Source organism: Gracilinanus agilis, chromosome 4 (assembly GCF_016433145.1).
Source record: "Gracilinanus agilis isolate LMUSP501 chromosome 4, AgileGrace, whole genome shotgun sequence".
In the NCBI taxonomy this organism is placed as follows: domain Eukaryota; kingdom Metazoa; phylum Chordata; class Mammalia; order Didelphimorphia; family Didelphidae; genus Gracilinanus; species Gracilinanus agilis.
Genome location: NC_058133.1, coordinates 7,531,882 through 7,544,197, shown reverse-complemented (window position 1 = coordinate 7,544,197; position 12,316 = coordinate 7,531,882). Strand labels below are relative to the sequence as shown.

Below are 12,316 nucleotides of genomic sequence, written 5' to 3'. Positions count from 1 at the left end.
GGATTTGATTTGAACCCAGAATATCTGGCCATATCTCCAGCCAGGGCTTCTTGCTACATTTTTCAATATTCTCTAGGTTATACCCCCCCAGAAAGGGTTCAGTCAAGGTGTTCAGTTTTCCTCTCAGTCTTTCAACTTTAAGTTGTAAAATTCTAAATCTATTGAAAAATAGATGGATTTACACTCATGCAAACTGAATTCAAATTCCACTTGATATTAGCTGTATGGTCATGTGTATCAGCTAACCAGTTAGAATTCTGGTTTCCTAATCTTTTTAAAAATGGGAATAGTACTTTCACTACCTGCCTCACAAGACCCTAAGAAAATGACTGAAAACTTTAAAGCATAGGAATGTGAGGGATTTTTGTCTTTTTTTCATCTAAATCTATAATTCAATTGGTATAGAATAGAAATAGTAGTAGTCTTCATGCTTCTTTTTTTCAACTTGCACTCCTGGAAGCAAAAAAACTTTGGAGAATGCTACTCCTCCATATTTATGTTTACTTGTTTATAAATTACATGCACATACTACTATGCTCGTAATTAATTATAAAAGACACTAAAAAAAACATTTTAAAAGGGTGAAGTCATGGTTGATCCTAGAGTTGATAGGAAGCCACTGGAGTTTTTTGAATCAGGGAGTAACATGATCAAATCTCAGTTTTAGGGAAATTGTTTTGTTTATTATTGGAGAATGTAATGAAGAGGGGATGGACTTTGGGCAGAAAGGTAAATTAGAAGACTATTGTAGTAGTAATTATGGTTTGAACTCTTGTGGTAACTATGAGTAGAGACCTAGAAGAGAGATGAAGGGGTAGAAATGTTGAGATTTTCCAAGTGAGTGGCCCTATGAAGTGAGGGAGAGGGAAGAACTCATTGTGATACTGAAGTTGTGAACCAGGAGGATAGGAAGGCTGATGGTGCCCTCAACAATCCTAGGGAATTTGGGGAGAAAAGAAAGATAATAGAATGAATTTGCCATTTGTCACAACTCATCCACACATGCTCATCTTCTGCAATTCACTCAATCCCAGCCAAAATGGAAAAAGGAGTAACCCAAACTCTTCTAAGTCCTCCCCTGGAGAGCAGAACCCACTCTCTGCCCACCTCGGGGTGCCTGCTCAACCAGAATGTGAGCTGAGGGTGAAAGGAATGAATGTAGTTGGGGGCTAGCGGTGGGATTTCAGCTGAGCAGTTGCTGCCCTCATAGTGTCCAGGTGATTGCTGCACTGAGATGGTAAAACTCGGCTCATCAGAGGAGAGTTTGGGAGCTCACATGGCAGAGGGAAGGGTTGGAGGATCAGACTCAATGTCATGGTGGAGAGAAGCCCCCAAGTTGGTGGTAGCAGAAAGGCTAGAATGTGGCCTTTCTTATCCTCTAGTTGCTTGATCACACTTTCTTGGAATCAAGTCATAACCTCTCCCAGGTCCCTCTGCCCAACACACACACACACACACACACACACACACACACACACACACACACACGGAACTCCTAGGGCAATAATTCCCTCCACCAATGCAGATTGACAAATCATCTATAACTTGGGTTCTAAAAGAATGACCTGGGTCACCAAGGATTTAGGGGACTTCCCAGTACAAGTCTATAGATGTTAGAGGAAGCACTGGAATCCAAGTTTTCATGGCCCCGAGACCATTCCTCTACTCAGCCTGCCCTTGCCCACTCTGTGCTGCCCCTAAAATGCGATTGTTCTTAATTATTGAGAGTTGCTGGGTATTTCAGGTGGCAGCAGCCAGGTCCTAGAAGATGGTAGAGTTTGGCATCTTAAGGCTTTTCAGACTGAATCCCAGGAATCCCAGTGAAAGTCAGAATATTCCCTCCCATGTCACCAGATGACTGCGGATTTCCCCCGTCTCCTTTCCCTCCAGGATTCCCTTTCACCCAAGTCTGGCTCTTTGGTCATTATCTTCCTAGTTCTGGCCAGAAGCTCAATGGTGCCAGGCTGCTTTGGGTGTGTTGGATTTTTCCTCTGGTCCTGGCTGTTGTCACCTGCTTCAGGCTCCTTGTCCCGGGATTGATGAAGTCTTCTTCTCCCCACAGGCAGGTAGCCATATCCAGACACTGATGGGCTCTCAGAGCCTCCAGCATCGGAGTCGGGAGCAGCAACAGCCCTACGAAGGCAACGTCAACAAGGTGACCATCCAGCAGTTCCAGTCGCCGTTGCCCATTCAGATCCCCTCCTCACAGGCTTCCCGGGGACCTCAGCCTGGACGGTGCTTAATTCAAACTAAAGGGCAGAGGAGTATGGACGGGTACCCAGAGCAGGTGAGCCGCCCACACCACTTAGTCCATGGTTTTCTTTGTTCTTCCCGCATTGGTCATTTAGCTCCTGACCCCCAAGTGAAAGGCTGTCACCCTTCAAAGGGTCATTAGCCCCATGGTGTTCCTTTGGGGCTGATGACTGCTGTTGTGAGGGGGAGGCTGCATGTTATTGAGGGGAGACAGCAGGGCTTAGGACTTGGTTTGGAATCCTAGCTCCCATCCTTCCTGGCTGGGTGACAAGGGGCAAGTCACCTCAGCTCCCTGAGCCAGAGAAGAGAGATGAGAAGAATCCCAGCCTCACTTATTTCCCAGGAAGCATGCTATGGAAATGTGAGTTATGACTAAGCCGAGCTATGGGGTGAGGCACCTCTACACAGGAGGTTCCAGAGGTGTCTGGCATTCCCACTACCCCAAGGACAGGGAGACACAGAAAAGCCTTGAGGGCAAGGATCCATTTCTTAAAATCAGGCAACACATTCACTCCTATGCTGTGTGGGCAGCCTGGGATAACAGAGCCCTGATCTTGGAGGGTGGGTGGCCTGGAAGCCCTGACTTCAAATCCCACCCCTAAACTGAACTTGTTATGTGGCCCTGGGCAAGTGACTGAGCCCCAAGATTCTCCCAGCTGCCTCAAGTCTTTTCCTTATTCTCTGGGTGACCCTGAATCTTAGTTACTTCTATTGGACTTCACATTCCATATCTGTAATATGGATCAAATCTGAAAATCCTCTCCCAGGTCTCTATCTTATGATGCAGATGGCTTCTTAGAACCAGAAGAACGGAAGGAAACCCAAAATATTCCATTGTCTACACTCCGGTTGCATCTTTTTTCTATTTGATGTATGTCATCTCATCAATAGGGGAATTCCTTCCATCAGCAGAGATCTGAATACATTCAGACCTTCTCACCCTGTACAATTCTTTTTATTCTCTTCTCAATCCTACACAGAAGAAAACATAACCTGCAGCCCTCTATTCTTCCCTTTCTTGCCCAAGATTTCATAGTCGTTGACAACAACCCTTTTAGCTTCCTTCTGGTGGAGCTCACCAGAGCCCACATGAATAGCCAAAGTTGGTTAGTTGCTATCAATTTTAATAACTCTTCAGTGCTTCTCTGTTATGATATGTGACATCTATGTACACATACATCCATGTGTGTGCATATATAGATACACGTACTCATACACACACAAAAGGCAACAGACCCTTCTAGTGATGTTATTACGCTGACAAATAGCTGGATCAATACCTCAAGCAGAAGATCACCGACTGCTACTCTTCTAATCTTCTTCTGCCCCTTACTGTATGATCTCCCCTGATGGGTTCTGAGACCCTATTACAACAATCTAGAGCAGTGATTCCCAAAGTGGGCGCCACTGCCCCCTGGTGGGTGCTGCAGCGATCCAGGGAGGCAGTGATGGCCACAGGTGCATTTATCTTTCCTATTAATTGCTATTAAATTTTTTTAAAAATTAATTTCCAGGGGGCTGAGTAATATTTTTTTCTGGAAAGGGGGCAGTAGGCCAAAAAAGTTTGGGAACCCCTGCTCTAGAGAAAACAAACAGCTGCTTCCTCCTCAAATTGTCCAGCTCTCTCCTCTTTAGGAAGAATTTTAAAAGCAATTTGTCCCCCTGTCCTTTCTTTCCCCTTTTTGAATCAGGGAGTGACAGTATCAAATCTCAGTTTTAGGGAAATCATGGTATTTAAGAATAGGTTCCAATTTTGAGACTAGTTTAAAATATAGGAATTATACGTTCTAGGCCCAGGAAGGAATATACTTAACAAGAGTTGGCAACAATATGTGTTGCCCAGAATCTTATAAATCTAATCAAGTGAGCTTTAAATTAAAAAAGAAGGGTAAGGAAGAAAACTCCCTGTACCAATCAACAAATGCTCATTAAGGGCCCATTACATGTAAGATGTTGTTCTAGATAACAGGAAATGAAGGAAGGAAACATGTATTTATTTAGCGCTCACATTGTACCAAGAACTTTACAAATACTACCTCATTGGATCCTCACAACAACCCTGTGAGGCAGGGTTTATCATTATCTCCATTTTATAATTAGAGAAACTGAGGCAGGTGGAGATTAAACAATTTGCCCAGGGTCACAGAGCTAGTTAGTTTCTGAGACCAGTCTTGAACTTGGGTCTTCCTGACCGCAAGCCTGGAACCCCATTCACTTTGCCACCTACCTCCCTTGATAGGCATACAAAGTTATGGATTTCCCTGACAAGGCAGAGCTGAGGATGGAGGACATTTGAAACCTAGAGAAACCATTTGTTCTAAGGCATGGGAGGAAAGAGATGAAATGTCCTCTATGGAGAAGACCCAGTGGATCATTTCATTAGCCAAGTTCCAAACTTCTGGCATCTGCTAGCAGGGCGACTCTTAAGCCCTTAATGAAATCATCTGGCTTGTTTCTTGAACTACAAATCACAAATCTTTATGAATAGAAGGAGTTTCCTTATCAGAAGTTCCCCAGATCAACAAAATCACAGATCCAGACAATAATCACAATGAGATCCTTCTTCAGTCTGATATTTGGAAACAATGAAGTTTCCAGTTTGTCATGAGAGGTAAAGGCTTCCTTGGACTTGATCAAAGGGGACAAATTCCAGAAGCTTATCTTGTAAATGCACTCTGTTGCCCATCTTTGGGATTCAGGAAAGTATTTCTTTGGGGAACTGCTCTTTATTCCTTATTACAGTTCAAAAGAGCTAAAAACCTGTCACATGTAATGCATGACTCTTAAACAGTGAATAATTAGCCCAAATTGTAAGTAACTAAAAATTATTCCATGGAGGGAAGAATGGAGACAAAAGTTAACTCTGCTCATCAGACCAGTATTCTTGCATTTTTTCCTGAAGAACAAAATCACAGCTAAATTGTTTGACAAAGAACTAAAAAAAAATCCTTCCATTCGCTTCAGATTAATAGATTTTAATCGTTCATCTGGATCAAGACACAGAAAAAATACAAATGTGTCATAATCAGCCATTTTAAACACTCTTAAATAACTCATTTTGAAAAGCATAATTCTATTAGCTAGAAAGTGGTCATTAAAGACATCCTAAAAATATGGTAGATTACTTGAGCTAAATGGTCATGGATCTTAAGCCTGAAATCTCTACCCAGAAATTATTCAACAATGACTGCACTATAAAGGCCACACCAATGGCTGATTCTTCATCTTTGACTTTTAGTTGAAACATATGTGTGTATACAAAAATAGATGCATTAAAAATACATTTAACATTAATGAAAATGGAAGTAAGGTTCTCCTTTTAATGCCATAGGACTGCATTAATTTCTACTGCATAAAGCATGTTCTTTGGTCCAGCATCAAAACCAGAATATATGCTTTGCTGTATAGAACTTGAGATCGTGGCCAAGTCCCCCATGACAACTAGCAGGATGTTAGCAGAAGCTGTATTAATACTCCTGTGGAATTGTGATCTCTCTGATTCAGATGTTCCCACCAACAATTCAGTGCCATCATTCTGTGTGGCTTTTGTCCATTTCCTCCCATGAATTCACCCCAAACATGCTGCAGGTCATCCTTGCTTTCATCTGACATTGGGAGGGTACCTGCAGAGGACTTTGACCACTCATCAGTCATCCTTTACTCTTAGAATGCCACCAAGCCCTTTTCTCCTCCTACTGTACAGTTCTTTGATAACATCTTTTCTCAAGTTCTTCATAGCTCCTCATTTGTTTTACACTGCAACCTGCTTACGTTGCCTTTGATATAAAATTCATTTTTAATTTTTCAAAGACAATCACAGTCCATGTTTTGCTGCCATTCATAACATTGGTAGATGGTTAGTGATGAAAAATATGGGCCTTTGAGTTTGGGGGTCATTTAAAGAGTTTTGCAAGTTGGCTAGGTGGCTTAATGGGTAGAAAGCCAGACCTAGAAATAAGAAGTCCTGGATTCAAATCTGGTCTCAGATACTTCCTACCTCTGGGACCCTGGTCAAGTCACTTAACCCCAATTGCCTAGCCCTTAACTGCTCTTCTGACTTGGAACTGATACTTAGAATTGATTCTAAGAGAGAGGATAAGGATTTTTTCAAAGGAGTTTTGTAGTCCCCCAAAGGCAATGAAACTCACTTCTTCCCCTTCTTCAACACTGGGTCTAACTCACTACTGATCTAAACTCTCTGTCCCAGACACAAAGAAAGATGAATAAGTGCTATGGGCATCCAAACGTTGAAATCAAGGCAATAAACATTCTTCTTCCACTTAGATGGTCTTTATGGATGGTCTTTGAATCAGATAAATGCATTTTAATTTTCATTGACTGACTGATAGCAGGTAGGATCTTCTAACTAGCTGTATAGAGATTTTCAACCCAATTTAAAATTGAACCAAAGTAGAAAAGTCTAATATTTTGTTAATGTTCCTACTATTTGTGTGTATATATATATATATGTATGTATATATAGGGAATTGATTCAATATTATGTGAAGAACTTTTAATATTTAAAAAGAATATGAACTTTATGTGAAAGGAGAGTGAAGTGATTTGAAAATACTATGTTTTCAATATTTTATTACCTTCTCATATCTTTTAACTTAGTTTTGTGTGAGAATAGAAAAGAATCCTGGCCTTGGATTTAGTATCAGTGGTGGAATTAGTGGACAAGGAAATCCATTCAAACCTTCTGACAAGGTAAGAAATCATTTTTTTCATTGACTATTAATGACAGAAACCTTCTCTATTGTGAAGGTTAATTGAAGCCTTTTACAAAAAATATTTTATCCTTTTCAGTAAAGTATCCAATTCTGAAACAAGTTACATTTATTCATCAATAGGATAAAAATACTTTATGTTTCTTTAAGATAAGCTGGCATGAGTGTAACAAAAACAGATTTGAACATTATAGTTGTAAAAGTAAATCTAACAAAAATCGTATCACCCTTATATAAGATGGTGGGTTTTTTTTTAATAAAACTGCACCAACACTCCCAAACTCACAAAAGATTGTGTACATTAGCTAGGAAGTTATGTGTTTGGAATTTGAGATCCATTTTCCATTAAAAAAACAATGTTATACAACATGGCTCAGTTCTAGTAACATGTATAATGTGCCAGAAGTTGCTGAGAATATGGGATTCAAGAAAGTGGTCTGGCATCCCTGAGAGATCCAGGACTTTTCCAGTCTTGGGGAGTTTCAGATCTAGGGTCCCCACTTTGAGTCCAATTTCAACTCATCTTCTGGATTGCTGGAGAGCCAAAGCTAGGACGCTTGAAGCCAGACCATTAAGAGTTTTTTTATAACTGTTGAGTAGTCTTATCCAACAAGATTTAAGGGATGGAGTGCCATTTACTCCATTTTTAGATTACATGTCAAATGACTATGGTTTGGTTGATGTGGGCATTCCCGCCACTAAATCATATCACACCCCCCCCACTTCTACGGCCATATCACATATAGCCATTCTCCCAAATGTGGCCAGAACTGATGCTATTGGCTTCATGGATAATCTGTGAGAGTTACTGTGGCCAAAATCCCAACATCACATGGCAAACCTGGCAATTGGCCTCTCCAAAATGGTGGACGTGGATTTCATGGCTGGGCTCATATTCAAAGCCTTTCCTGCTTGAGAAGATTTAAAGGAGTTTGTGTACTATGAGTATAATCTTCACGACCCCAAGTTAAAGTCCAACCATAGTAAGTGCTCAGGAGGCGACTTCAGTGGTTCTGTTGCTCTCTATACATACATGGGCATATCGGTCTGTATAGAGAGATCTACAGCCATAAGGATAGATATATACATACATACACACACATGTATGTATGTCTATATACACACGTGACTTTTCATTACTTCAGAGCCCCATTTGCAATTATAGGGAACCACATAATTATTGCACGAAGACCCTGATGCAATATTTGTACTAAAACTGAAATGAGAGAGTTTAGACAACCCAGGTTGATCCACGATTCTGCAGAGCATTGGACTGAATCTCATTGTTCTATACTCTTAAACACAGAACTTCTATTTAGTCAGAAGTTCAGTCTCCTAGTTAGTAAAAAGCTTGTGATTTGCATTTGCTCACTATGGTACTAAGATAATTAGGCACGTGTTACAGGCAATAGACAATTTGAGACCTAAAATGTCATGCTCGTGGCAATTCTCCCAGTTTAGCAAGGCATCATTTTATTTGCTTCTCTTTAAATATTCATGCAACGATGCCTTAAAATGACGGTCTTCAGAGAGTTTATCAGCATGCAACTTCCATTGGTTATCATTAAAAATCAAGAGAATTGAAGGTTAATGCATATAGAAGTCTCTTTGTCATTATGTTGTAGCAATTCCAGAAGATATTCCATGATCTTTTTCTGATGGAAGAATTCCCAAAGGCAGATACCCCAAATTCACCATTCGAGGAGTGAGCTCCCTCCTTGCCCCATCTTAGGAAAGAAAGACACAATTCTGAAGTTGTAGGCAGGAAAGGGGAGGAACAAGGATTCTGGACCTCATCGTCTCCAAAGCCCAGAACAAGCAACCAAGACCAGTCGTACTCGGGAAGAATCTGATCTCACAGCAACAGTGACACAACCAGCACCCCCAAACAACAAAGCTGCTTTTTCCAAAGGACTTTTTTCACAGCAAGGTTAACTGCTTCATACTTGAGATGGGAAAGAAACATTGTTTTTTTTCCCATGAAGTTTAAACAGACAACCTCCACATTTAGCAATTGCGCAGAGAACTGGACAATCATCAATGATGGCAATCCAAGTATATGGAGAAAGACTGAAGAAGTGAAGACACTCTATCTCTGGGACAGGCTTCTAATAGACTCTTAAGACCTTTTTTGGGGGAAACCAGCAACAGAAAGGAAATCTTGAACCTAATGATTTATTAACATCGATTCTCAATCCATCCTGAGTAATCACTCTAGATTTTCCAATTCATCTTCCTCTCAAATAGAGATATATTAAGATATCAGAAAGATTGAGGGAAAGATTTCTGGAGAAAGCTTAAGGATGTTTCATTTTGGGCATGGATTGTTTCAAATGAAAGCATATATTTGGTGTGTATAAAGATGGCTTTCTTTTTCTTTTTTTTTAAACCCTCACCTTCCATCTTGGAATTAATACTGTGTATTGGCTCCAAGGCAGAAGAGTGGTAAGGGTAGGCAATGGGTGTCAAGTGACTTGCCCAGGGTCACACAGCTAGGAAGTGTCTGAGATCAGGTTTGAACCTACGATCTCCCATCTCTAGGCCTGGCTCTCAATCCACTGAGCTACCCATAGGTTTTCTTTTTCAAGAGAGAGAGAGAAAAGTTTGTAAACTCAGCATCAGAGTATTCCCTTGGCACTCTGGGATTGCAAACCCTCAGGAGGGCCTATTTTAGATGCTTATGAAATGCACCTGGAGTATTTTTCTGTCTTACTAAGCACTGTGACATTGGCCAACTTAAAAATGGAACATTTTGCAAATAGCATGTGTTCTACTCATTAAAAAGATATATTCTTATATACATAAATTCTGTCATTTATTCTATAAAGATCTGAACAATCATGTCATAAAGCAGAGTAACATTTAACAAAGAGCCACTATCTGTACCTGAGCCCAACATGAAATAGGTTTAAATTTGCCAATTACCCACTAATGCATCAAGAATGCAGACATTTTCTTTATTTTGTACCTCTTGACTACAAGGAACTTTTCTATATTTCTGAATTAATACATGTAGGATGAATTAAAAATGGACCCAATCCCCAGTTCTCCTACACACGTTAATAGGCAAAAAAATTGGTTAGGGGTAGTAGGTTCTATGATGTTTGCTGGCCGTGACTAAGGAGTAAAGTGGCATCGATGGAGACTAGATATTCTACAAATGACATTATGGATGCGTTTTTTAAAAGGTTGACCCACCCCTTCCTATTTCACATGTAAAACTATTCTCTCTGTATTCTCTTTCTCTGTCAGACTATCCCAAAGTTCCAGAATTGTCCTTGTAAAAGTCTGGATCCCCTGTAAGAATTTCAGGGTGTGTTAGTGGCAATTCTAAACAAACTTGGCAATGTGCCTGCAGTTTAATTAATCGATGATCGAAAACAGTTTTTCATTTTTGGAAAGTACCAAATCATTTCAAGATGTTTATTGAAATCTCATTCCAAAGGTACATTAAATTTTAAAGGCTTTTAACATGTTATTATATTTCATTTTGGTAAAGAGTTCTAGCTTTATTTGGTTTTAATGAATAATTGAGCAGAAGAGTACTGTAATTCCCTCTCAGTTAATTCTGCCTACAACTGGATCCTGGGCTTTCAAACTATAGCACTATAATCAAGGTACCATCATTCACTTGGTGCCAAGTACCTGAGGGAAAATAAACAGACCCTTGGGGTGCTGCACATAAATATTCAAGTGATAACTCGAAGTGAATTTGAAGTAGCAAGTCTCACTTTAAATTTCCCTCTCTGCTAAGAGAGCTTCTTAAGGGTTCTCTTTACCATTATGAATTGGAAAATAAATAATATATTGCTTCCTGGTGCTCAGAAAAATGTCTCTTTCCTTCCTCTGAATGTTTATCTGGACTCTGGCAGGAGCACAAGTCAAGTGAGCTATGTTCTTTTTTTTTTTATCTTTACCTTCCATCTTAGACTCAATACTGTTTGTTGATTCCAAGGCAGAAGAGCTAGGCAATGGAGGCTTAGTGACATACCCAGGATCACATAGGTAGGAAGTATCTGAGGTCAGATTTGAACCCACGACCTCCCATCTCCAGGTCTGGCTGTCCCGTTTTCCGTATACTTTTGCTAATAGTAGATAGCCCCCGATGCCTCTTCAACTCAGAGATTCTGTGATTCTTTGATGAGCTATGAGAAGCCCATAAATTAAAATAAAATATTCCCCTAACAGTGTGAAGCATCAAAAAAGTGATCTGAGGATAGATTATTTTTTTAAACTCTTACCTTCCATCTTAGAATCAATACTAAGTACCATTTCCAAAGCAGAAGAGCAGTAAGGGCTAGGCAATTAGGATTAAGTGACTTGCCCAGGGTCACACAGCTAGGAGCGATCATTTATTAAGGGATGACAATTAGCTGATAGAAATTAAATTAGGAAATTAATTTGCATACAGAATGTAATGCAATCCCAGTGTCACAGTTGGAAACAGACAATGGAATGTCATCTCCCAGAGCGAGCATAGTATTGGATCATTGTTATCACACCAGAGGAATTAATGGAAAGTAAATTGACCTTCTAAAGGGAGGCAAAGCAAACCCCATTTTGAGTTTTAAATGGTAGCCCCCAAAAGAGAACGGCCTTTAATGAGCCTCCATGAATCTACCAAAGGCATGAAGATGGGTGAGTTACCATTTCTTGGTCTGTTCCTCAGACTCGACTGATGAGAAGGGAATAAAGCATTTACCTTGTAAATTCATGAGCCAGTCCAGCAGAGCAGCAGCCTGTAAAATGACTTGTTCATTGCACTTGAAAAGCTACTGTGGTGACCTGGGGAGAATTCTGTATGTCCAAAAGGTGAACAATTCATTTCTATCCTACAGGCTAGAATCATTTCCATCCTCTTCACCCTAATATCTGTGTAGCATCATCGTCAACCAGGACAGGCATCATCACTCTCGGTTGTCCCGATGTTCTTTTGTAAATGTAGCTAAATCCTCTCTTAATTCATAATCTGTGAAGTAAATAAAAGAATAACAAGTTTGGGGAAGCTTTTCAGTGTCTGGCAACATTTATGTCCGATCCTAAGAAACAAAACATTTTTCACTTCTTTGAGTGGTTCAGGAACAAGCTGTCTGCAGGCTTTGAGAGGAACGCCCTGAGATCTGTGCTCAGCCCTTGTCTGTTTAGCATTTTTATTACTGATTTGGGATCAAAACATTGGTAGATTGTTTATTGAATTTTTAGTTGACCTAAAGCTGAGAAGGATAATTAACACCCTGGACAACCGTCAGGCTTGGATCCTCTGGATCCAGAGATCCAGAGAAAAGGTCCAGAGAGACTTGGGCATTTGGGTCAAATTAATTAGATGAAATGTA

General features: G+C 40.2%; 1 protein-coding gene across 1 annotated transcript in view; it reads left to right on the top strand.

Moving 5' to 3' along the window:
* The window catches only part of LRRC7 (leucine rich repeat containing 7), a 360,178-nt gene that overhangs the window by 313,587 nt on the left and 34,275 nt on the right, over positions 1-12,316 (top strand). Inside the window, exons 23-24 of the mRNA XM_044674756.1 lie at positions 2,063-2,287; positions 6,871-6,963. Of these exons, the coding sequence (XP_044530691.1) occupies positions 2,063-2,287; positions 6,871-6,963 (318 nt within the window). The remainder of the gene's footprint in view (positions 1-2,062; positions 2,288-6,870; positions 6,964-12,316) is intronic.